The sequence below is a fragment of the Engystomops pustulosus genome, chromosome 2 (assembly GCF_040894005.1).
Source record: "Engystomops pustulosus chromosome 2, aEngPut4.maternal, whole genome shotgun sequence".
NCBI classification, from domain to species: Eukaryota; Metazoa; Chordata; class Amphibia; order Anura; family Leptodactylidae; genus Engystomops; species Engystomops pustulosus.
In genome coordinates, this window is record NC_092412.1 from 179,065,484 (window position 1) to 179,093,482 (window position 27,999).

The 27,999-nt window shown below is 43.1% G+C and overlaps 1 protein-coding gene across 1 annotated transcript in view; it reads left to right on the top strand.

The window, feature by feature from the left end:
- Positions 1-5,190: 5,190 nt before the first annotated feature.
- Positions 5,191-27,999, top strand: part of MAPKAPK2 (MAPK activated protein kinase 2) — a 42,259-nt gene continuing 19,450 nt past the window's right edge. The window contains exon 1 of the mRNA XM_072137437.1: positions 5,191-5,680. Coding sequence (XP_071993538.1) covers positions 5,474-5,680 — 207 coding nt within the window. The 5' untranslated portion in view covers positions 5,191-5,473. The remainder of the gene's footprint in view (positions 5,681-27,999) is intronic.

The window sequence follows — 27,999 nt, forward strand, 5'->3', positions numbered from 1 at the left end:
ACCCATCTGCTAGGAGGCATGTGCTGCGGCTACCCATCTGCTGGGAGGCATGTGCTGCGGCTACCCATCTGCTGGGAGGCATGTGCTGCGGCTACCCATCTGCTGGGAGGCATGTGCTGCGGCTACCCATCTGCTGGGAGGCATGTGCTGCGGCTACCCATCTGCTGGGAGGCATGTGCTGCGGCTACCCATCTGCTGGGAGGCATGTGCTGCGGCTACCCATCTGCTGGGAGGCATGTGCTGCGGCTACCCATCTGCTGGGAGGCATGTGCTGCGGCTACCCATCTGCTGGGAGGCATGTGCTGTGGCTTCCTATTTACTTGGGGGCATGTGCTGGGACTACCCATCTGCTGGGAGGCATGTGCTGTGGCTTCCTATTTACTTGGGGGCATGTGCTGGGACTACCTATCTACTGGGAGGCATGTGGTGGGTGTCAGGATTTGGACTAGTGAACCCCCAGGACCACCGCGGACAATGTGTGAATGTGTGATTGCTTCCAAGGTCGAGGTACAGAATCACTAGGCAGTCTCGTGGTCAGGAACAGGCAGACCGTCAAGTCAGACGGCAATGATGCGAGGTCGGGGACGGAGCAAGAGATCATGGCTGCCAGCGAAGGAGGTCTGGGGTCACAATATTAGGGCAAAACTGGGATCACAATGGGAAGGAAACACTGTGAAAAGCTTCCTTATAAGCATGAAGCATTAAGATCCGATGGGGAATGCTGGGAGCCACCGGTCTTTATAGGAACCCGGGAAGTGGGCAGCGGCAATCAGCGGCGCACTGGCCCTTTAAATCCTCAAATGCCGGTGCGCGCGGAGAGTTGAGTGAGCTCGGAGAGGGGATCTGAGACCTAGATTGGAGGGGCACCTGTGACACTGGGACTATCTATCTACTGGGGGACATATGCATATGGTACGGCTCTTACGGAATAACGTTTTAAAATATGTGGCGCTCATGGCTCTCTCAGCCACAAAGGTTCCTGACCCCTGCTATATACTATGGGGGCAGGGGCTGGCAGACTATATACTGGGGGATATGGGCTGGTCAGCTTTATACTGACTGGAGGCTGTGACCATTGCATTTCCAACCCTAGGCTTATACTTGAGTCAATAGGTTTTCCTAGTTTTTTGTGTTAAAATTTGGCATCTCGGCTTATACTCGCATCGGCTTATACTCAAGTATATGCAATTAAAAAGTTTCTGGCCTTTCTGCTATTCAGGGGTTCCCCTTCACATGGTAATATCTCAAGGATCCCATACATACAAGATAAATACATCAGATATATCAAAACATTGCATAAACGTCAACATACAGTTATATATCAAATTGTATAGGAACAGTCACTAGATGTACTAACAAATATACCAATACACAAGGTCCAAGAGTACCTTTCTACTCTTCATTAGTAAGACTATTCATTTTACCCTTTTTTAACTGTTTGTATCAGTGTTGGGTGTACAGGCGGTCCCCTACTTAAGAACACTCGACTTACATATGACCCCTAGTTACAAACGAACCTCTGGATATTGGTAATTTATTGTACTTTAGTCCTAGGCTATAATAAACAGCTGTAACAGTTATCACAGGTGTCTGTAATGAAGCTTTAGTGTTAATATTGATTCTTATGACAACCCAACTTTTTTAAAATCCAATTATCACAGAGACAAAAAAAGTTCTGTCTGGGATTACAATGATAAAATATACAGTTCCGACTTACATACAAATTCAACTTAAGAACAAACCTACAGACCCTATATTGTATGTAACCCGGGCACTGCCTGTATATACTTTGCAACTTTTTTTATAATCTTTTTTTCTGATTCCATATCTATCTATCTAACTGCCCATCCATCTCTTCTAGTAGGTTTAAAGACATTAAGTTTCCATTGGGATTACGCTACTAGTATCTCTACTCAGTGTGGTGCCTTTTTGCAAGTGTTTTTATAACTTCATAACTCTTGACATATTATATAATTGTACAATTGCCAATCCACTGTGTACACCATTCTCTGAGGGGTTTATGCCCAGGATTGGAGTTAGACCTAGAAATAAAAAATCGCATCACAATCGCTCGTGGGCAATATGCTTTAAATGTATGGGGTGGGATATATTGTTTTCTTACATTGTATATTGTATTCTTATTCTTACGCTAGAACTGGCAACGACTGATTGTAATAAAGATCATTTCATTTAACAAAGGCCCCTTTTTCAGATTAATACCCAGGATGTATGGCAGCAGTGCCTTCCACTGTAGTTTAATGCAAACAGATTTTTTTTAAACTAGAGATATGATACAAGGAATAGAAATGTATTTATTGAAAGAAAACAGTATGAACTAAAATAGTAACATTTTTTTTTACGATAGCACCCCTTATGGAGCACAATGATATTGTCATATAGTTGATAAGTTATATAAGTTGATAATATATTTATTACTTGGCCTTTACCGAGTTCACAAGGGTAAAGACATTTGGACAATTGGGAATCATGTAACTGATGTGTCTCGTGTCTCACTCCTGTGTGAGACAAAATAATGACTAGAATTAAAGAGTTCATGATTTTCCTTTTCTGACACGTGAGATCTGGGCATATCTATAATTGCCACTTTGGCAACATGCTTTCTTTCTATATTTAGATGCTGGCTGCTGGAATCAGTCTCCACAGAGACATCATTAAACAAACATAGAGGGACAATATTATACAGGCAGTGGTCTGCAGTTCTTACTGCCCTGAGAACACACGTTGGGTGTGCTAGTACATTGCAACCAACATAAATATGGTATGTAATTATTTTTTCTCTCCCCACTATGTAAATCACTTACCGTAATCTTTATTTAGGTACGTACTATATGGCCGTAGAGTACAGGTCAACGTCTAAAAAGATAAGACCTTCAAGGCTGTTAGGACCCCGACTTTTCCAGCTCGGCCAAAGGAAAAGGGACACTCTTACACCAGTTGTGATTGGACAAAGAGAAGGACACTAGTTTCTTCCAAGGTCCGATCTAAATTCTTGCTTAAAGGGGTTTTCCCACAAAGAAAAGTTAGGCCCTTTCCACAGAATACAACGTAACTTACTGATCAGTGGGGGTCTCAGTGCTGAGACCCCCGCAGATCACGAAAATGAGGGGTCCACCTCGTCGCTCCGTCAGATTAATGGAGCAGTTGACTGCGTATGACCGTTCCTCTCCATTAATCTGTTTGGAGCTGACAGAGATCACCGAGCATGGCACTCGGCAATTTCCGTCAGCTCCATAGAGATTAATGGATTAACGGTCATGCATGGCAGTCTGCTCCATTAATCTGCCGGAGCGACGGACCCCTCGTTTTCGCAATCTGTGGAGGTCTCAGGGGGTCTCCCACTTTTCTTCACACTTTGGCCCCACCTACTACTCTCTTTTAACCAATCTAATACTTTTAGGGCGCGTTCACATGTTGCGCTTTTATTTGCGTTTTCATTGCGTTTAAAAACGCATTACAACAGCTGAGATGAGGTGATTTGCCTAATTACATTACTGTTAACGTTTGCATTTACAAAACGCATGCGTTAACATAGCGTTAGCTAATCTAAATAGTAATGTAATTAGGCAAATCACCTCTCCTCAGCTGTTGTAATGCGTTTTAAACGCAATGAAAACGCAACCAATGCGCAACGTGTGAATGCGCCCTGTAGGTCCCCGCTGACAGGGGCGTGGTGGGGGAGTGTCGGCTGGCCCCCTCATGAATAAAGCCGACTTCCAGCACAGGGAATACAAGGATCTGACCTCTTAGGGTGAAGACACACATGGCGTTTTTGGGCCGTTTTTACTAAGTGCGTTTTCAGATCGTTAAAAACGCATGCGTTAAAAAACGCATCCGTTTTTGTCCTTTTTCCGAAATTGCGCAATGAAAAACTGACAAAAACGCATGTGTTTTCAAAAAACGCATGCGTTTTTAACGATCTGAAAACGCACTTAGTAAAAACGGACCAAAAACGGCCCAAAAACGCCATGTGTGTCTTCACCCTTATTTGGTAAGAAGTCGGATCTGTTAAAATCAACTTTCCCAACTTAAATTTAAAAAAAAAATGGCATATATAGAAAGAGGCTGGGGAGAGGATTATGGGGGGCATATTTGGTGGGGGTCTTTTTGTGGGTGACAGGTCCTCTTTAAAGAAGATTGTCAGTTAGTTAGTAGGAATTTATAGGAACCTGTTACTAGATGTATTTGTGAAAATGTGGTGACAGGTTCCCTTTAAGGTTAATTCATTTTTATAGAGGTGAGCTGCAATGCCAAAATAAGTGGTAGTCAGATGTGAGTGCCATGTTTTTTTCACATCCAGGAACATTCATTTAAATGAGTTTTCCTGGAATCGTGAGAACCAACCCTGGTGGTCAGGACATAGTTGTGTCTATTATCAATGTGGGCTTCCAGGTTGAGGCTGTGTTAACATGTTGCGTTTTTGACTGCATCAGAAACTTTGTCAGTATGCATGAGCGTTTCAGGAATGAGCACCAGTTGTTTTGTGAAAAATAAAGTAAAAAAGAATTAAAAAGTGCACCGTGTGAATGTGGTCTGAACCAGAAGAGGGGTCACGTGCTGCTACTGGGACATCTCTGACCGCAGCTGAAGCTCTGGACAAGATCAGGCTACATAGGCTTTACACCTGTCAGGATGTCTTGAAAACCCCTTTAACCCCTGAGGGGGCGTTCACACGTTTTATTTCAAACGCAATAAATAAGCTGAGGTGATTTACCTAATGTTAACATTCCCGGTAACAAAACGTATAGTAAACTTGTTAATGCATGCGTTTTGTGAACAAATGTGTTAACATCGCGTTAGCAAATTTAACCGGTAATGTAATTAGGCAAATTACCTCTCATCAGCTGTTGTAATGCGTTTCAAACTCAATGAAAACACAACCAAAACGCAATGTGTGAACGCGCACTAAAGCTATAATCTGGCTGGGTCCTTATGGGATTAAAAGAAAGACTGAATTTGTGATCCATGACAACAAATTACAACACAACTCGACATGAGGGCTGCTTCCTCCATTTTCCATAAATTCTCAGCCACACCGTTGTTCTACACTTTAATCAATTAAACCTGTAATGCAGCTTTTGTTCGCAGTTATTAGCGCTACTATTTATCATGCTGCCGCTTTAAGACGCGCGCTTTATTGTTGCCCTTTTAAGTGCGGCGGCAGAAGTCGAAGTCGAGGCTGTGACGTCACAGTGGAAGTGATCCGGCGTTGGAACGTTTTGTATCTGTGCTCAACGTTCCTGGGAGAAGTCGGTGTGGAGCGGCGCAGGAGTCTTCGAGTCTCTTCCGTCCGGCTCTCACATCCCCACTCGGCTATAGGGCCCCTCGCGTACTCATCTATGTGCTGATTGTTCTGATCGCTTAGACTCGGGCCGGTGGCTGGGACGTGCACTCCCGGCAGCACTTGGAAGGATAGTATAGGTACCATATTCAGCTTTGTGTGCTAGAAGCCAAGATGATGAACCCCGGACACCCCTTCCTTAACCCCCCTCAGCAGCCCCAGCAGCCGCCGCCACCACCTCAGTACAAGTCTGCCCTGCCCATAAAGAAGAATGCCATCACCGATGACTACAAGGTCACCAACCAGGTGCTGGGACTGGGCATCAACGGCAAAGTCCTGGAGATTTTCAGCAAAAAGACTGGGGAGAAATTTGCTCTTAAGGTAAATGGTGGAGGTGGGGCTCTGACAATAGGGAGCAGATGGCCCTCAGTGGTCAGTCATGTCATCTATGTGATCTCAAGAGAGGGCAGCCATTGGTGCCAGTTATTTCTGGAACTGTTGTTGAACTAGGATCTTATATGACCAGCCGGTTCCTTTTTGAGATGTCTGTGTGTAGTTCCTGGGCCTGCTGTGTGTGTTTGGCTGTGTGGCATCCCCAGGCCGGTGCTCTGTGTGTGTATATATTTGGCGGCTGTGTGACATCCCCCTGTCCTGCTGTGTGTGTGTGTGTATATATTTGGCGGCTGTGTGACATCCCCCTGTCCTGCTGTGTGTGTGTGTGTATATATTTGGTGGCTGTGTGACATCCCCCTGTCCTGCTGTGTGTGTGTGTGTGTATATATTTGGCGGCTGTGTGACATCCCCCTGTCCTGCTGTGTGTGTGTGTGTATATATTTGGTGGCTGTGTGACATCCCCCTGTCCTGCTGTGTGTGTGTGTGTATATATTTGGCGGCTGTGTGACATCCCCCTGTCCTGCTGTGTGTGTGTGTGTATATATTTGGTGGCTGTGTGACATCCCCCTGTTCTGCTGTGTGTGTGTATATATATATATATATATATATATATATATATATATATATATATATATATATATATATATATATATATATATATATATATATATATATATATATATATATATATTTGGTGTGTATATATTTGGCGGCTGTGTGACATCCCCCTATGTCCTGCTGTGTGTGGGTGTGTATATATTTGGCGGCTGTGTGACATCCCCCTATGTCCTGCTGTGTGTGTGTGTGTATATATTTGGCGGCTGTGTGACATACACCCCCCCCCCCCTTGTCCTGTGTGTGTGTATATACATTTGGCGGCTGTGTGACATCCCCCTGTCCTGCTGTGTGTTAGTGTGTGTATATATATTTGGCTGCTGTGTGACATTCCCCCCTTGTCCTGCTGTGTGTGTGTTTGTGTGTATATTTGGCGGCTGTGTGACATTCCCCCCCTTGTCCTGCTGTTTGTGTGTATATATTTGGCGGCTGTGTGACATACCCCCCCCCCCCTTGTCCTGCTGTGTGTGTGTGTATATATATATATTTGGCGGCTGTGTGACATACCCCCCCCTTGTCCTGCTGTGTGTGTGTATATATTTGGCGGCTGTGTGACATACCCCCCCTTGTCCTGCTGTGTGTGTGTATATATTTGGCGGCTGTGTGACATACCCCCCCTCCCCCCTTGTCCTGCTGTGTGTGTGTGTGTGTATATATTTGGCGGCTGTGTGACATACCCCCCTTGTCCTGCTGTGTGTGTATATATTTGGCGGCTGTGTGACATCCCCCCCCCCCCTTGTCCTGCTGTGTGTGTGTGTGTCGGCTGTGTGACATCACCCCCCTTGTCCTGCTGTGTGTGTGTGTTAGTGTGTGTATATATATTTGGCGGCTGTGTGACATACCCCCCCCCCCCTTGTCCTGCTGTGTGTGTATATATATTTGGCGGTTGTGTGACATCCCCCTGTCCTGCTGTGTGTTAGTGTGTGTATATATATTTGGCGGCTGTGTGACATTCCCCCCCTTGTCCTGCTGTGTGTGTGTGTATATTTGGCGGCTGTGTGACATTCGCCCCCTTGTCCTGCTGTGTGTGTTTGTGTGTATATATTTGGCGGCTGTGTGACATACCCCCCCCCCCCCCCCTTGTCCTGCTGTGTGTGTGTGTGTATATATATATATTTGGCGGCTGTGTGACATACCCCCCCCTTGTCCTGCTGTGTGTGTGTATATATTTGGCGGCTGTGTGACATACCCCCCCTTGTCCTGCTGTGTGTGTGTGTGTGTGTGTATATATTTGGCGGCTGTGTGACATACCCCCCCTCCCCCCTTGTCCTGCTGTGTGTGTGTGTGTGTGTATATATTTGGCTGCTGTGTGACATACCCCCCTTGTCCTGCTGTGTGTGTATATATTTGGCGGCTGTGTGACATCCCCCCCCCCCTTGTCCTGCTGTGTGTGTGTGTGTGTGTGTCGGCTGTGTGACATCACCCCCCTTGTCCTGCTGTGTGTGTATATATATTTGGCTGCTTTGTGACATACCCCCCTTGTCCTGCTTTGTGTGTATATATTTGGCGGCTGTGTGACATCCCCCTGCCCTGCTGCGTGACATCCCCCGTGCCTGCGCTGTGTGTGTGTCTTTGGCGGCTGTGTGTGTAATTGTCAGCAGAATTGCTTCCTTACTCGCAGTTGACATAAACTGGTTTTTGTAAGAGATCCAGATTCGTAGTAGGTTGGGGTGCTTTGCATTGGGGCGGTATACATATGGTGTCATAGTAGACTAGATACTGACTGGTACTTGTGCCTCCTTGGTCATAACAACAGGACTAAAGATTCCATGGACCTTGTCTTGTTGTCGTGTCACTGCAGGTCCTGCATAGCTGGCATTTGTGGTGGCAGGATTTTGTTGGGCCATGGAGGCTAGAAGACATCTTGGCACAGGTGCCTGGACTGGTATCTCTGCTGAAAAATTCAGTATTTTGAATGTATGGAATTTCTTGATTAAATGCACTGCATGGCTCAGGTCCGGTAGAAGCTATTCATACAAAGGTCTGCCATACATGGGCCATTATTGGATTCCAAACACATTCACCTGAATGGAACTGGAGTACACACGTAATGCACATACGACTTATCACTGACGTGCTGCAATGTCTTAAAGGGCATCTACCACCAGGATGAAGGACTGTATGCATATGAGCCTGAGGGGCTCCAGGCTCATTTGCATACAGTCCTTCATCCTAGTTGTAGACTCCCTTTTAAGGAGACAGACCCCCACAAATCTTTGATCACTTATCCTTAAAGGATACCTGTCAGCAGGTTATACCATCTAATTCTTGGCACACCACTTTTATACCTCTTCGTTATCTTTCCAACATGTTGTTTGTATTCTTTTGTCACTGTCCCGACACCGTATAAATTGTTATTTTTGCCCTGGTATTCGCATGCCAATTAGGCGGCTGGTAACCCAGCCCCTCTATGCGCACCCACACCCACCTCTCCTACTTCTGGAGGCGCCTCAAATCCTGCGCATGTGTGGGAGATGGAGAGACTATCACTTTACTGAGCAAGGGTCTTCAAATTCACGTGTGCAAAATTTGAGATCTGTGGAGCCCTGAAGGGGCGCCTCTCAGGGGTAGCAGAGGGAAGTGGCCGGACCGCAGCTTCATGAATTCACTGGACCGCCGTCCTCTGCAGAGTGACGTTGCCTACCTAATTTGCATATGAATCGTGAGGTGAAAATAAGTATAAAGTGATGGATGGTGACAGAAGGCACATAGCAGGTTGGAAAGGTAATGAAGGGGTAAAAAGTGGTGTACTGAGAATTGTGGGGAATAACCTGGTGACTTGTGTCCTTTGAGCTATGTATTAGTACCTGATCCCTACCCGTATGTTTGGGGTCGTGGTTCCTGCTTTTGGTTACCATGTGTGATACAATGGAGGGGACGTGGAGAAATAAACGAGTGGATTTCCTTGTACATGTTGTAATGTTGCTGGAAGAAGGAAGCTGATATTACATGTCCTGTCACAGACAATCTGCGTAAGCTTGTGATCGCTCTGTGACATGATGTGTAGAAGTGTATGACTGACAGGTGCTTGACAGCTGCTGGGCCCAATCACTATTGTGTACGGATGGAGGCAGTCCCAGGGACACCTGTCACGGATATTGGAGCACGTGAAGCCTGCATTGAGAACTTCTACTGGTGGACTGTTTCCTTATTTAGACAGTAGTAGGAAGATAAGATGGGAGAGGCGTCTCTAGTCATACGTTGCCCATGGCATCATCTTGTGTATAGATTTGTGTATGTACACAGAGAAAATGGATGGACTACCCCTCATCCAGCAGAGGGTCATAACATGAGTGGTCACCATGGGTTTCGCTGTAGATAATTTATATTGTTAGTAATTCTTGGAATTTATGAAGGGGAGCTTTGCCTGCTGAAAAGGCGAGGTTATCTATTCACTTGCAGGGAAAGACCTTGGTGGGATTTTCCAGGGACAGACCAATTGTGCCTATTCAGGGGGCTCTTCAGGAGGAGAGATTGAAGGAGAAGCTACAAATTACCCTTCACAAGCAAAATACACAGTGTAGAATATGTAAATACTAAAAGCGATTTATAAATTATCCCCAAATCATAGGATAAAAGATAACAAGGTAATCAATGCGTGTCTGACTAATGAAACCTCTATCTATCTTGAGAACTGTACCCCCATTATTCAATAATAGGGATCCCATTCTTCCTAATTTATGGAGTTGTTTGTTGAGCATGTGCCCTGATTGTGTGAGTGGTGGAGATGGCTGACCACAACTCTCCCATAGAATAGAGCAGCAGGGAGTATGCTCGTCCTGCTACTCCACCCATAATAAGGGGATCCCCCTCACCTGATTCTTGTGATCATGGGAGTCCAAGAAATTTGACTTGCAACAATTGCCTTGTTTTCCCCTGTTCTATGAGGGATATTTTATATTTTTGGGACAACCACTTTTAGTCTAACAAATGTAATTTAAACGGGTTGTCCATTTTCTACAAATACTGTAAATGTATAATGAAGTTATAACATTTTTCAGTATATTTCCTTTACCTCTTCCTCATGGTTTTCTAGATCTGTTTGCTGTCATTCTATTGGAAATTTCATTCTCCACTTGGGGGGTAGAAATCTGTCCGTAGTTATGTGATTCCTAAAGTGCGCCATTGCTACGGTGTAGATGAATCCTGTAGAAGGAGCTTACTTGGAAAGGGCCACCACAGAAGATTTTTGACCCTTTAACCAAGGGCCAAGTGTAACCCCCCCCCCAAAAAAAAAAACAACTGAAATTAATGACCTTCAGAATGCCATTGAACTATGAGCCATACAGGGGTGTGTATATGATATATATCTCTATATCTATGTATCTACAGTCTCAGGATCAGATCTGGGCATAGGAAGGGGGATTCCCATTCTTTCCTAGGAGTCCCTCCTGTTTCCACAGCTAGAACACTGGATATGGGCAGTTTTCGTGGCCCCTGAGCCCCAAATTTTGGTACAGATCCTGCTTCTGCCAGTGTTTGCGGCTTGCACAGTCTCTTCTACTGTCTTTTGAGAGGGTAAACCGCACGCAATGACATGTGGGCCACAAATGGTCTGTTGATCCATTGTTTGCAGCCTGTGAAAGCAAACACAAGGGGCAGGTCGACTTGGGTGAAGGTTCTTATTCCAGATGATTTATGTCTATGTATAACCAATCGCTGTTTTTCTCTCTCCATTATATCCTCTCAAGTTTGCTTTAGGGGTCATAAAGCTGTAAATGTCTTCATCTCACTGTTATAAATGCGAGTTCTTCCAGATCAGCAATACTTTATCCATTGTGTGAGACTTATTGTTGTAACTAACCATGCTTCTGTGTGGTACTGATACTAACTCATCTGTGGGTTCTGACTGGCTCCAAAGGGAGAACTGTTTTTGGTAAATAAGGATTTTAGATTGAACTTGCGGGTTGTCCAGGAATAAAAAGTTATATATGGCTGATGAGGCTATAAAAAACAAACAAAAAAAAATATCACCAGTTCATGCTCTCATTCAGCACTGTGCCGTTCACCAAAGCCAACTGATTATGGCTTCTTTCTGACGCTAGCAGTAATTCCTGTGTACATATGTCCTTATAATTGTGACCCTTCAGTAAAGATCTCCGGATGCAGTTACTGTAATTCACATTAGTCCCAAGCTGCAGTGATCTGTAGGTGAGTCCTGGTGAAATGTCATTGTGGTGGTAGACTCAGACACTCAGTCATGTCCCACAGTGATATCATGTCGGGGCCTACAGATCAGCCTGGGGCTACAGTACGGTAATTTATTGGCATTCAGAGGGCTTGTAAGTAGGAGTTGTATGTATGAGAGGTGTTTAGTCCGGAACCACCTGTAATGGCTTGATACTATGCTGCAGTCACCATTCTGGATTTCTACCTCATTTCCCTGTGATATTTTAGCCTGTTTTATGTCATATGTCTTAATGTGCATTTTTGGGCTTTGACTTGTAGACATTGATGAGTAACGCATAGTTGTAGTCTGCTGAGAGGCTTTGACATGGAATTACATTACTACAGCTTTGACATGAAATTAAAATGGTAAAGAAAACTCCAACAACCCAAGAAAAAGGAGAATTTGTTTACCCCATTATCTATGTTTGTGGGAAAGTGGATATGAATATTTGAAATTAAAGCCTAACTGTAAAGTTATTGACCAAAAAAAAAAGTTTTTTTGGTCAAACTGGGGAGAGTTTTTGACAACAATTCTGGAATTTTTTACATTTTTTCTTAATTAAAATCGATCCGGCTATTCCTAAAGTTGGTGGGCAGTTCCTAGTTGACACATCGGCTTAGGACACTGAAGCAAGAACAGGACAGCATGTTTGTAAATGGACAGCCTGAAGCATGTGATGAGTCACATGCTTGTGATGTCACTCAAGGTCCTTTTTGCCTTCCTCTACTATTGACACTCCCAACAAGCTTCTTGTCATCTCTAGTTGTTCTGAACAGTTTCCCATGATTACCAGGAAGCATGACAAATGGAGATTAACCTGGGGATGGGGGGGGCGGTGCAAAGTAAGGCCTCTACTAGATGCTAAACAGCTGCAGCTAATTAGAGTACGCGAAATCGAAAAAGGGCCGCGGCGGGAAGGGGTTAAACCGATTAAGAAGAATATTCTGTAAGTCGGGTTTTCTTTTCATTCTTCCCTGTATACATTTTTTTTTCATTTCTGAAAGTCTATTGGTTAGGAAAGATGTAACATATCACTTTCAGGGTGGACGTGGATTATAATGGCTTTTAACCTGTTTGGAAAATCCAAGACGTAATCTTTTGTCAGCAACGCCATGGAACCTGAGAAGCTCTATTATAGAGCAGGGCATAATGGAGAGAAGCTGACAATCTACATATCTGTGATAGACTTTATAATATGGAGCAGAGTTTAAGTCAAAAGCGTTTTAAGGACTTTTTCAGGCAATCTATTGGCTCAATAACCATATCCATGTGCTAGCCACATTTCCAGGACTTGCTTTAGTGCGGTTGACGTGAACTACCTGCAGTATATTTATCTATGCTACTGAGTTGTAGCCTGACACTGGGGTCTGCTGTCCCTATAATGTAGTGAGCCTCGGCCATGTCATGGACCTATTTACCCAGAGTACCCAAATTATGTCTGACGGGACTCCTAGGAGAGGCAAAGGCAGTACTTTGTACATATACTGCTATAGGGAGAGCTTATTTCACTCACATGGGGTGACACGTGCTTCTTAAAATCTGTACCTATCATCTTTGTAATCTCTATGAAGTATTGCAGACTATAGCTGTGGAGTTGGATATTCTTACTCTTTTCGTTTTGTTTCTGTCCAGAGTATATGAACCGGTCACATTTCCAAACAACTTTTGATTTATTCCTTCTTTGCATTTAAAATTAAACGGACTTTGGTTTTATTATGGGTGTCTATTCCCCTGTGCAACTACTTTTATGTAGGAAACAGGTTTTTATTGTAAAGGATCATGAGGTCAAAAAAATGTTGTGCACTAGTTGATATCTCATACATGTGTCTGATGGAGAAAGGTAGGTAAAGTTTAATACAAGTTGTTTTTAACATTGCCTACCTTTCTGTAACAACATATTACATATGTCCTGCTTCCTAAATCTTGTGGTGCGCCAGTGGATTGCTATGGGCTGAAGCCAGACAGCCTCTCCTTTAGTTCATCTTGGTCTTGGTGCGCATGCATGAAAGTGAGACGGCATTCTCTGCGAATGCGTTGAATTTTATTTGATTTGTCCAGTTAGAAGCCCAGATTATAATTTTGGTATTGGTAGAACATTGTTTACTGTTTTTGTTAAAACCATAATGTGTAATGTTAGAACTTTATCAGTGTACAGGTGGTCCCCTACTTAAGGACACCCGACAGACAACTCATAGTTACAGACAGGCCCCTCTGACCTCTGGTGACCTTTCTGGATGCTTTACTATAGTCCCAGACTGTAATGATCAGCTATAAGGTGTCTGTAATGAAGCTTTATTGATAATCCTTGGTCCCATTACAGCAAAAAATGTTTAAACTCCAATTGTCACTGGGCCCAAATTTTTTTTGTCTGGATCTACAATTATAAAATATACAGTTTCGACTTGCATACAAATTCAACTTGAGAACAAACCTCCAGACCCTATCTTGTACGTAACCCGGGGACTGCCTGTATATGTGAAAAGATGCTTTTGCATGCATCCTGCTATATACCAGTGTTGTCATGGGAGAGGAAATAGCTGAAACCACCTTGGGCATCACAAGGACAAAAAATAAAAAATAAAAACCTCACTATAAAGTCAAATAATGTTGTGGCACAAGTTTATGCCCCCTACAGGTTCATCTATCCCAACATTATTTATTTGACTTTATAGTGAGGTTTTTATTTTTTGTCCTTGTGATGCCTAAGGTGGTTTCAGCTATTTCCTCTCCCATGTGTTTTAACCTCTAAAATATGTTTAGAAAAAAATCATATATGGGATATATAAATGTTTTTTGTCTTGGCAGAATTGTTGTGTGTACAAAAAACCTGTTTATTACCTCTGGGGCTAGGATTGTGAGGTCCCCTCATGTGCAGTGCCCCAAGTTCTCTGCTCTAAACTATCCCTAATTCCTCCCTTCTCCTACACACAAGTATATGGGCACTGTCCTGTTCTACATTCAACAATTTTAAAGGGTTAGAACTACTAAGGGAAGTATGCCTTGGCATTGTTAAGCAGGTATGGAGAGGACTTGCGGTTTAGCCCTATCCACATATAGGCTGCTAATGCTCATGATCGGTGTCAGCAGCTAAATTATAGGGTCAAATGTGACCGTAGCGAAGACTTGTGGGCACAATATTCTTGGATGCAATCGGTGCATACACCAAAGATGCTGGCCTCCAAATATGGTGAAACAGTGTAATGTTTGTTTTCATTATTTTTTTTTTTTTTTTTTTTTTTCCCCACTTCATTAAAACATAACACAAACAATGTGTAAAAATATATAATATATTCCAGATCATACTGGCCCAAAGAATAAAGGAGATATAATTTGGACTGTGTAGTAAAAGCCGTAAATACATAGTTAAGAGGTTAAATAATGGGTGTACTGACAAAAGCTATTCTGCCATGTGGGGTGTATAGTAGCTTGCTCATTGTGGATTAACTTTCTAATTATCTAATACATCCACAGTGCATTATCCTATGACTGATCTAGACAGAGCAGGTAATTAAAGTCCCGCCCTTTTCCCATGAAAAGTATTTGCTGGATTCTGTTACATAACCTTTAAGTCTGTGTTGTCATAGATGAGGAGGCGGCAAGAGGGTTAACTTGTGCTCTCTGGTTGCCAGAGCATTAAACTGGCCTGAGCCCAAATTGCGCCTTTGTTCTATGAAACCAGTTCAGGGCAACTTGTGATTAATTGTTGCCAGGAACATGCAATGAAGATTACTGCTGCCACGTGAGGCGTTAAACATCAGTCGGTGTGACTGTGTACAAAAATATAGATCTAACATTCACTGTACAAATCATGGCATATTCCTTCAATTGGAGTAAAAATTGGAGCACCACTGGGTAAGGGCCCAGAAATGGTTGGCATATAATGACAGAATGGTGTTGGCTGATCCAGAAAATATAACCCCATAGATGACACATTACATAGACTTTGGTATCTGAGTTATCACCTGGCAGTTGATGTACATTGTAGTGACCATATTAAAGAGAACCCGTCATGCAAAATAACCCCCCTCATCTAAATAATCTAAACTGCCATTAGAGTGCATTGCCTCTATCCCTTCATTGTCCCTCTACATGCCTGTAAACCTAAGCAATGAGGCCCTAAAGCTGTATGCAAATGACCTGTGAAATGTCCATTGTCATTAGCATATTCAAGCTGTCCAGTTTATTCATGAGTGGGCGGCACAGCCACACCCCCAGTGCTTGACTGACAGCCTGTATAATGGTCTAATGGCTGCTCCGTGTGCTTCCTGGTGCTGTCGCCCCCTGCAGCCTGTGTGTGTATAGGAGAGATACAACAGCTTCAGGGTGCAGCCATGTCAGATTCATGTGTAACTGATGTCTGTGTCCCACACATGTGTATTAGGAGGATGCAGCATGTCAGGAGATGCAGCACACACACTAGCCATGCTTTACTATACATTACACAAAGACATGAGCAGGGAGAGGAGGGGTAACGGGGGTGACATCACTGCCTCTGACCATGTGACCAGCCTCATTTACATAATAAAGAATACATGATTTTATAATTGTATGAAATAACTAGGTAATGGCTGGGATGGATCCTTGTGAGCTGATCCAACAGGTAGTAGTGACAGGAATAGTGACACAGACCTGATGACGGGTGTCCTTTTTAAGGTGTTCTCCAGTAGCTGTGATGTGCAAACTAAGGAAGGGTCATGGTTGTCCTCAGCAGTGATGGCTGACCCTCAGGTAGCCGGCTTTGAAACGGATAAGGCTTTCAGTTATTTTCGCTCTACCTCAAAGTCGCTTCAAGTTTCTTACTAAGGGGCATGTCTAAGTCAACTTGTACATGTTAATTATTGAGAATTCTGCAGATGTTAAAACTTTATGGTTAGCTACAAATCTTATATGTTATACCTTTATCTTTATTGCATTGAAGGACTTTAGTGAAACCCCTTGTCTTTTATTTGCCTTCTGGAATTGTGCGTGGCTTTGACATTGTATGTGTTCTTTTCGTTGGTTATTTTGTTCTCCATGCTCAGTCAAGGCTTCTCATAGGGAAGGTCTTCAGTTACATATATTCTGTGCTTGCTCCGTGATGAGTGAGCTGGAATGACCTGAGGTCAGGTGACAACCTTGCCTGCCAGTACTCTGTGCGTATTGGTGACATCAATCCCCTAGCGCAGCTCCTGCTGTTATGTCCATGGGACACATGCAAAGCCATTGCTGTAAATTCCTTGGATTTTACTGTGCTCTTTTTGTATGTTTATGGGCTCAATCACCATATCCTATCATTTTATTTTGGTACACTGATACTTTTATTCCGATTTCAGTATTCTACAATAAACATGATTGTACTTTTCTATCATGTGGTGTGGAGTTTCCTCTGAGAGAATGTGAAAGGGTTTTTCTAGAGGAAGTTCCTTGGTCATATATCATGAACCTCACACCTCCTCCCCACCCCTCTCAGCAATTTGGTTGTCAGGAACGTAAAATAATTGCCATTCCTTATGTAAATGACGTTGGTATCTACCTTTATGATAATGGTAGTATGTCTGCAGTTTTCTGGAGCTTTCATATTGCTTGTTTTTATAATGCAAGCATAAAAAGAACGTAGCTGCAGTCTGAAGGTGCCCATGTGCAGTCAAGAGCTGCTGACCAAATACTTGTTGCTGCTAGCACATGTTCAAACATCGCCATTGATAGCCAGGATACAAAGGTCAGCGAGGAACCCTGGTAGCAGGGGGTTCTGGAACAGTTGTGACTTAGAATGATTTAGCAAGATGTCATTAACATCTGTTACCAAAAGCCTACCGTTTCTTCATCTTGCTTGATTGTTGTATATATTGTGTGCCCTGATGAATTTTAATGTGGGCACGTTAGGGGGGGGGGGGAGGGGGGAGATTGTATTCACCTTGTCCCTCGTTCCGCTTGGTTCCTGTGCGGTTATTAACAAAAATAGATCTGTGAAATGCTCTAATTCCAACCTATCTCTATCAGTGTTGGTGTATGGCAGGCACACGTTTGTGTGAATTTAGCCTTACTGTTGGCAAGCAGCAGTGTGCACAGACTTGCTCTGTTATAGCTGAGATTTAGATATAGATTTACTATGGGTGACGGTGTGTGTTATTGGTGAGTTAGCAGTGTCGTGTGTTATAAATTATTATTAACCCTTTAACGACTTGGCCTTTATTAGTTTTTTTTTTCACTTCCATTTTTCACTCCCCACCTTCAAAAATCTATAACTTTTTTATTTTTCCACATAAAGAGCTCTGTTATGGCTTATTTTCTGCGTAACAAATTGCACTTCGTAGTGACGGTATTTAATATTCCATGGTGCGTACTGGGAAGCGGAAAAAAAATTCCAAATGCAGTGAAAATGGTGAAAAAACACATTTGCGCCATTTTCTTGTGGGCTTGGATTTTACAGCTTTCACTGTGCGCCCCAAATGACATGTCTACTTTATTCTTTGGGTTGCTACGATTACGTGGATACCAAATTTGTATAGGTTTTATGTTTTCATACATTTAAAAAAATTAAAACCTCCTGTACAAAATTTTTTTAAATTTATTTTGCCATCTTCTGGCGGCAATAACTTTTTCATACTTTGGTGTACGGAGCTGTGGGTGGTGTCATTTTTTGCGAATTTTGATGGCGTTTTCATTGCTATCATTTTTAGGACTGTGCGACCTTTTGATCGCTTTTTATTATTTTTTTTTATATTTTCCAAAATGGCAAAAAAAATTTCATTTTTGACTTTGGACGCTATTTTCCGTTATGGGGTTAAACGCAGTGAAAAACTGTTGTTATATTTTGATAGTTCGGACATTTTCGGATGCGGTGATACCTAATGTGTTTATGATTTTTACTGTTTATTAATATTAATATCAGTTCTAGGGAAAGGGGGGTGATTTGAATTTTTAGGTTTTTTATTATAATTTTTAAAAAAAAAACCTTTTTTTTTTACTTTTACTATTTTTCAGACTCCCTAGGGTACTTTAACCCTAGGTTGTCTGATCGATCCTACCATATACTGCAATATGGCAGTATATGGGGATTTTACTCCTCATTCATTACAATGTGCTGATAGCACATTGTAATGAATGGGTTAAAACGAGACAGCTTCGGGCCTTCGTGAGACCCGAAGCTGTCATGGCCCCGTGACGTCATCGGGTAGCGGCGATCCGCGGCAAGATGGCGGCGTCACCTTTTTGGAGCCTCCGGCAGCATTGCCGGCGGCGATGGCCGTGAAAGCTGCAATATGCCTGCGAGCCCTCTCCATGCACCGGGACCCGGCACGCGCCGTACTAGTACGGCGCGCGTCGGGAAGGGGTTAAAGGGCGGTAGGTGGATGGGTGGGACGTGAGGATAGCCCTTTTTTTTTGGGCTAATCCTCACGTCCCGGGTGTCTTTTACAAAACTTTATTACATGTATATGCAAATTTTTTTTTTTTTTATGCGGCTACTGGGGCGTGGAGTAGCCGGACATGAGGCTACTAGTCGCGGCTACTCCACGCCAGGGAATCTTCGGCGCGCAGCTCCTGGTAGCTGCGCGCCCTCGTCCGAGTCCCCCGGCATGCGCAGAACGTGTCAAGTCTTTGGAACAACGAAACAAAAGCAGTGTCCTCCAAATTACAGGGAACTAATGGCTGTTTGAAAGAGTCTTCTCAGAAGGTTACAAGATTAAAATGTCAGACGACACTATTGTGGTGGCATATCTCCGACATCATGAAGGCACAAAGTCACAAGATCTTTGTCTACTATCCAGGAAGATCTTCACCGAGAAGAACTTTCTTTGCCTTGTATCTGAGAGAGTAAAAGAGTGTTGTGTGTGTGTTTTTCTTTTTTTCCCCTCAAGTTGAGCAGGGATAGATCCCAATGACTGTTTATTAAACATAGAAATGTTTGTAAAATTGACAGAAAAATGGGGATTCCACTAACGGATTTCTTTGCTTCGCTGAAAAACAAGAAAACTACTCTTTTCTGTTCTCTAAACCCTGGGGATCATCCAACGGGAACACTGGAACAACCCCCCAATTCTGGTGTTACCCGAAGTCCCGCAGAACCTTCTCAAAGAACCCACCAGATCGATACTGATTGCTCTCTTTTGGCCTAAAATAAGTTTGTTTTCAGTGAGGGGAGAATTAGCCTTGATAAACCCAGTGTTTGTTACATTGATCTTTGAAACCTAGGTCCCATTAATCACTGGGAAATAAAATACCTGAATTTGGTTGCTTGGATCCTGGGAGGGTCTTGCTAAAAAATAAAGGACTTTCTGAAGAGCCCAATTTTTACTGGCTTCAAACATGTCAATGACTTTCTCTGAGGGGTTAAGAACAAATACTCTTAAGGTCCAGGTATCAGCGCTAAGTATCTTCTTTTGATTCTACTTTAATAAATATTTTAATCCAAGGATGCACAGGTAGAGGATAAATTAGATTGAGATCTACTGTTAAGGATGTTGTTCCTCCTTGGGATTTATCCCTGGTAACAAATGCATTAAAGGGCACCTACCACCACAAATCTACCTATAAAGGTAGATTGGGTGGTAGGTGCATCAATGGGACGTGAGGATAGCCCTTTTAAGGGCTAATCCTCACGTCCCCGCACTGTTTTATAAACTTTTATTACTTATATATGTTAATTTACTTATGCGGCTACCGGGGCGTGGAGTAGCCGCATCTGAGGTTACACGAGGCGGCTACTCCACGCCCCGGTAGCCACATTACCCCTCCTACTCACCATGTTCGGCGCGCAGCTGCTCGTAGCTGCGCGCCCTCGTCCGCCGATCCTGCCGTCTGCGCATGCGCAGAACAGCAGGCCCGCGCCTGCGCGGTCACTGCTCTGAAGCCGGGGCTGCGCAGGCGCGGGCCTGCTGTTCTGCGCATGCGCAGACGGCAGGATCGGCGGACGGGGCGCGCAGCTACGAGCAGCTGCGCGCCGAACATGGTGAGTAGGAGGGGTAATGTGGCTACCGGGGCGTGGAGTAGCCGCCTCGTGTAACCTCAGATGCGGCTACTCCACGCCCCGGTAGCCGCATAAGTAAATTAACATATATAAGTAATAAAAGTTTATAAAACAGTGCGGGGACGTGAGGATTAGCCCTTAAAAGGGCTATCCTCACGTCCCATTGATTCACCTACCACCCGATCTACCTTTATAGGTAGATTTGTGGTGGTAGGTTTCCTTTAACTCCTTTTTACCCTATACAAGAAATGGAGTTCATATAAAATTTCTACAGTAATACTTAATTGGGTACTTCAGGCCTCATGTAAATAACTTTTTTCATATCTTAAATGATTGTCTTGTTTCAGCATTTCATAAGAGCCAAGAGATCATACTCATTACATCTCATGTCTTCAATTGGCCTTCGGAAGGAAGACTCTTCCAGGTGCTAGTCCCTTCCTAAGTAAATTGGTAAATCTCCAGGTGGAGCTGTCATTTGGGGTGCAATAGGGGGAAAAAAGGGAATTGGCCTTGATAATTCAGTTTCCATAAATCCAGAATTCCTCAAACCCTCCTTTGAGAAGTTTTGGGTTCATTGTTTTCAGGTTTTATTAATTTACCCAAAAGGGTTTTTGGAGCTTGTGCATTTTACCAATCTTGAGTGAAAAATCTATAATGAAATCTCGGCATGTTGAGTGGAATCTGGATAGGCCGGTTGCTGGTGAGCATTAGCTCCTTCCGGCACGAGTAGGGCCTGCTCCATAAAGAACTTGGCAGTGCCTCAGTATGTACTGAATGTGCCAACAAGCTTCTGTCCTAGCACTTATATGGCAAGGAATGAATACCACAAACCATATAATGAATGTGTAGTTCTGATGTCCATGATGTGTGTGGTATTGAAAATGGATGCCAGCTGAGGATTACTGACATACTTGTGGCCTCAGAATGAAGTATTGTTACATTTGACATGGTGAAGGAGACACACTTGAAGCAACTTAACTTTTGCTCTCTTATTATTGTGTGCAGTTTGCTCCAGGGCATACTAAAACAAATTAAGAAAAAGAATGAACATTAAAATGATTTGAAGATGTGTACAATGAGATTCCCTTACTACAGGCGGTCCCCTACTTAAGAACACCCAACTTGCATACGACCCCTAGTTACAAACGGACCTCTGGATATTGGGAATTTATTGTACTTTAGTCCTAGGCTACAATCATCAATTGTAACAGTTATCACAGGTGTCTGTAATGAAGATTTAGTGTTAATATTGATTCTTATGACAACACTACATTTTTAAAATCTAATTGTCACAGAGACCAAAAAGTTCTGGCTGAGATTACAATGATAAAATATACAGTTCCGACTTGCATACAAACTCAACTTAAGAACAAACCTACAGACCCTATCTTGTATGTAACCCGGGGACTGCCTGTACTTTCATGAGGAATGAACACATTTTTTGTGAAGAATATTGCACATATTTTGGCTGTGTACAGATTTCCCTGAGCATTCTAGAGGAGCAATGAGTGAGGTTTCCTATATAGATTATAGTGGAATGAACACGAATAACACAGCTGTGAACATAATTCCCTGAGCGTCCTAGATGAAGAATAAACAGGTTGTATTTAAAGATTATAGTGGAAAGAACATTACAGTATATGCCACATATATGACTGTGTAGAGATGTTTGTGAGCATCCTGGATGGGGAATGAACAGGTTAAATGTGAAGATTATAGTGTAAATGAACATATGTAGCACACATGCAGCTGTGAACAAAATTCCCTGAACATCATACATGGGGAATGAACACATTTTACACATTCAGCTACGTTGACTATTCCATGAGATAAGGGATGAACGGGTCATATTTGTGATTTATATTGGAATAAGCAAATTTCACCTACAACCTGTTATAGGATTCACAGGATATTCTACTATAACCTACACATACAACCTGTTTATTCCCTATCAAGGATGATCAGGGAATTCTGTACACAGCTAAATACACTGCTCAAAAAATTAAAGGGAGCAGTTAAACACAATGTAAGTCAGACTTCTGTAAAATCAAACTGTCCACTTGGGAAACGCTGATTGGCATTAACAAGACACTATCAACAAAGGAGTGGTTCTGCAGGTGGGGACCACAGACCACTTCCCAATACCTATGCTTTCTGGCGGATAATTTGGTGAATTTTGAATGTTGGTGCTTTCACACTTGTGCATGACACGGACTCTACAACACACACACAAGTGGCATCTTATCCAGGATGGCACATTAATGTTTGCTGTGTCTGACTGCGTTGTTTCCAGAGGCTGTAGGCACTGCCAGGAGACGGGCCAATACACCAGGAGAAGTGGTGGTGTCATAGGAGGGCAACAACCCAGCAGCAGGACCACTACCTCAGCCTTTGCATTGAGGAACAGGCAGAGCACTGTCAGATGACCTCCCAGCAGGCCACAAACGTGCATGTCTGCATAAACTGGTACCATCCTCATGAGGGTTGTACTCACAACCCAACACTATGCAGAACGTTTGGCGTTTGCCAGAAAAAAACAAGATTGGCCAATGGGCCTTGTGCTCTTCACAGATAAAAGCAGGTACAAGCTGAGCACATGTGAGTCTGGAGATGCTGTGTAGAGCGATTTGCTATCTGCAACATCCTTCAGCATGACCAGTTTGGCAATGGGGCAGTAATGGTGTGGGGTGGCATGCACACAGCCCTCCATGTGTTTGCCACAGGTAGCTGGATGGCCAATACTAGATACTGAGATGAGATCCTCAGACCCCTTGTGAGACCATATGCTGATGCGGTTGGCCCTGGGTTCCTCCTAATGCAGGACAATGCTAGACCTCATGTGGCTGGAGTGTGTCAGCAGTTCCAGCAAGATGAAGGCATTGACGCTATGGACTGGCCTGTTTGTTTCCTAGATCTGAATCTGGGACATCGTCTCACTCAGGAGATCCCTCAGGAGACCTTCCACAACCTCACCAGGAGAATGCTGAGGTGTAGGGACGTCATACAGGCATGTGGAGGCCACACAACAATACTAAGCCTCATTTTGACTTGTACAAAGGTCATTGCATCAAAGTTGGATCATTCTTTAGTGTGTTTTTTCCACTTCCAAATCCAGGCCTCCCTCCCCCCCCAACTTTTGTACATATCAATGTATTCAATAATAATATTTTATTTATTCAGGTGTCTGTGTTCCCTTTATTTTTTTTGAGCAGTGTATGTTGATTCCACTATATATAATATGACATGTTCACTCTCCATCTAGGATGCTCAAGGAATTGTCTAAACATCTAAATATGTGTTGTATGTGTCCATTAAAGTATTTACACTTACAGGTTGTTTTTTCACCATGTAAAAAGTATGGTAATCTAATTCCTTTTTCCCAATCGTTTTAATGTTCATTCTTCTTTTTTGCTGCGCCATGTTTCTCCCACTATAAAGTTTAGTAGTAATGGTAAATGTATGTTATTTGCTCATAGATTTGTTTGTGGTCCTATTGTGACTGCAGGCTTGTAAGTTGGGTTCTGTGCTATGGACAGGATAGAGGTCTAGGCATCCCTTTATCCATGCATAGAAGATGCTATTAATATACCTTACATAAGCAAAATAATCAGTGTGCTTTCCTCCATGTGTTTTGATGCACAAGGCTTGTAGTTTTACATGCTTGTATTTTATTTAATAAATGGTATTGCATGGTGTAGAATTCCTCATCAGTAATGGTCTGGAGGTTTCTAAATTGCCTCTGTAATTCAGGTTTAGATGTGGCAATGTAATTGAATATGATATATAAAATTCCTCTGAATATTACTTAAACTATTTCCTTACAAGATAAAGTTCATTTTATGTAGATTTATTACCTGGCATAGGAGGAAGGGTGTCGGCCAGCCCTTACTATTTACACCTCCCCATGTCAGTGCCGCTTCTCTGCATGTACATGAACATTGCAGCCATGGAAAGGAGGAATTTGGGGAGAAGACCCATGTCACCCATGGTTCCTGACAAACAGCAGCTTTAATGGAGTGGCCGCAGCAGGAATTGTGCCCCCCACTCTGTTTTGCCACAAAATGACCTCCTTGTCATTGGTCCTAGTTAGTGCTGGCATTTATATAATCAATCTCAGTTCCTTTTCATTACAACAAATGTGTCTTCCTTCAGTGAAGATGCTATTTTGGGACACTTGGGGATGGGGAGTATAGGACAGGCGCCTAATATCTGATACTAGTGGAATTTTTTTCTTGGCTGCTGGATTCCAAAAATAGCTGAAGGTCCCCAGCAATTTATCCTTCTGTCTGACTTGACCAGGGTCTTTCCTAGCGTGTGACATTCTTGAACACCCGCTTAGTTGTATGGGACAGTGAGCAGAGTCTGATACAAATGAGGTCAAAAACTGTCTGGTTGAGATGCATTCATTTCCTCCTTGCAAATAATTTTGGAAAGTTGTTCATGCATTCAGCTCTGTGCTCCTTTACCCAGCTGCCATCTTGCATTTCTCCACCATGAACATGCATGTTTGCTTTAGGACCAGCTAAAGGGCTTTCTTTCCCTGGATTTCTTAAAGGAAAAAAAATCTATAAAGATAAACCAGGGACACTTACTCATATATCCAGGCACCGTGACACTCGTAATATCTGGGTTTTTTTTTTTTATGTTATCCATGGCCTCCTCCCAGAGGGAAAGGGTGAAGTGCTTAGGGGGAGACACTGTAACAGGCTGTAAAGCTGCACCAATGGGCTGCTCTGGTAATGTCCCCAGGAGCTCTTCAGGCTTATTAGCATAGTTTTAGGAGTTTATTTTGAGGTCATGGATAACAAATATAAGGTTGTCACCGTGCCCTCTCTATTTTGGTTTTGTTTATTCCAGACCCTGTGGTGAAGAGGTCAAGTTAAGTGAAACCCGGGGTTGTGTACAAGATGAGAACAAAATGAAGTTAAATTTGTATGCAAGTTGGACCTGGTATATTTAGTAACTGTAGTACCAGACAAAAAAATTTTTTTTTTTTTTTTTTTTTTTTTTCGGTCCTGTGTCAATAAGATTTTCAAATTTGTATGCTTTTTATTGTAATGTGAACAAGTATTATCAATACAGCTATATTACAAATGCCTTACAGCTGATCATTGCAAACTGAGACTAAAGCATGCAGAGAACTTCACCAGAGGTCAGTGGGCAGAGGGGTCTGTCTGTAACTAGGGGTCGTATGCTCTTAAGGGATCACCTATAAATCATATGCAAATGCTGCAATTCGCTACTGGTCTGGTCCCTTTGATATGCAGTGATACGGAACTGTTGCTGACATATATATATTATATATATATATTTATATTATATTTTTGTAATTTTAATATTTTTGAAGAATAATGACCCTTGCTAGTGGTGCAGTGACATGCAGGGTCCTAGCTCCTGTTCAGTCTCCACTCTTTGCTGCTGTCTGTGTAGGAGGCGTGCACAGAGATGGGTCCGGTTCCATTGGATGACAAAAGGGGCTGCATGGTTAGGTGTGCTGAAGTTGGACATCCTGAGGACCATAAATGATAAGACTCTTGGTACACACCATGCCCTGCGCCACACTGTGCAGATAAACCTTATGCCTCATTTACCTGAAACCACTACTTTGCTGTAGTTTTGTGTCCATCTGATTTACCTATAATGGGGTGATTAATAAAATACACAAGGACACCCCATGGTTACCAGAGGTGAGTGCAGAGTGCAGGGGGTGGTCATGAGGATGTAGATCAGGTATATAGACAACTGCTGGGTGAAAGGGACCTCACACGCTGAAGCAAGAAGAGCAGCCGGGAAGCCAGAAGAGGAGCCGCGATGACATCGGGGGAGCAGCGCTGCGCATCGGGGCCACCGGAGGGTGAGTACGTTTATTTTTTTTTAGTCCATTTTTAATTAATTTTTGGTAGTATTGACTCGTGTATAAGCCGAGGGGACGTTTTTCAGCACATTTTTTGTGCTGAAAAACTCAGCTTATACACGAGTATATACGGTAATTATTTTGTGGCAGAAACCTAGCACAAAACCCTGCCAGGTAAGCAATTATTTCTGGCGCACTGACTAGTCAGAAGAGTGCCAGAAAACTGTCTTGGACGGAATAATAAATCTCCCCCACTGTGGTTGAATGGCATTAAGAAACACAATTCAAGTGCAGCATTGAGGCGTTCCACCTGATTGTATATGTATTTACACCTAAATACTTGCTGTTTGGATTGAGCTAAATATGTTTTGCATATTTTACCCGCAATGCCTGTGTTGCTCATTCTTGATCACAAACGTTTTTTTGCCAGAAGATCCTCGCAGGATGCACTTGAATGGTTTTGCTGGACCCAATTTTATGCAGTGTGTGAACATGGTCTTACTAAATTCCTAAATATGGTCTTGCTAAACTACTAAATAGGCACCCGCTGCAGTGAAATGGTAATTTCTGATGGAGTATCATATTTGGGAATATTCTCTGTGGAAAGGCCCCACATGTAATGGAGGTTGTTTGCTTTCTTGCTTCCTGTTACTGCCATCTGACCAGCACTTGTAGCAATTATGATGTAATCTTATTTGCTGAGTCAAGGAGTCCTGAAATTCTTGTATCTAACTTTTACCTTATACAAAATATTGTAACCTGATTTTATAGTGGATATGATTCGGATAACGGAGCGTTCTGACACACACTAATAGATTAGATCTGTGAGTCTTCAGGTGGATGACCTCAGTGTCTCATCACATTTGTACCTTGTCGGTGGCCAGTGCTGATGTAACCCCATGGGAGGAGGCTTTGGGATTCCTTCCACCTCAGCTCATACATGACAGGAATCTCTGGGCTGCCTATCTGATTTCTTAGTGTAAGGGGACACCTATGACCGCATTCGTGTCAGAGTTCAGTGCGGCCGTTTGTATTCTTAGATTGGCTGCTGCCTGGATGGGGGCTCATCTTATTTATTGCCACCTTGTTGTTGTCTGTCTTTACTGGTTACTGCTCAACTTTCTTATATGTAGGGCCGAGTATCTGGCTCGGTTATCTAACTCGACTTCGGCTGCAACAAAATGGTCACGGACTCCAGGGCTTGGACTCCACAGTCCTGTTTTTCTGGTCACTCTCCCAAATTCTTATATAAGAAATTGGTACAGTTTGATCAATGCAGTATGATTGTTTTTTTATAAGTGTGGTGTCTGTCCATTTTAATCACAGGAGCACATCATTATGGGCGCTGGGCTGATTAGGGGACTTCACTATGGGCGCTGGGCGTTTTTTGAGGGGTGCTCTCCTGTGGACATTTTGTTAATCCGTAGCGCTGCATTTCCCATCCTAGACTTGTAATAAGATTTCCAATTTATTTTGAGGTAAAATTAGGCTTCTACTCAGGTTGACTCCTACTTGGGTATATGTGGCATAAAAAGGGGTTATAGAAAAAGGAGCTTTATCGGGGGGAGTGGGGGGGTTTTGCTGCATAAAAGGGAATACCATAAAGGGGGCTACAGTAATGGCATGGGGTTACTATAAAGGGGTGTTACAGAAAAGAAGAGGGCATTTTAGATTGGGTGCACACTTTTTCTGCATCTGGTTTCTCTCCAATGACACTGTTC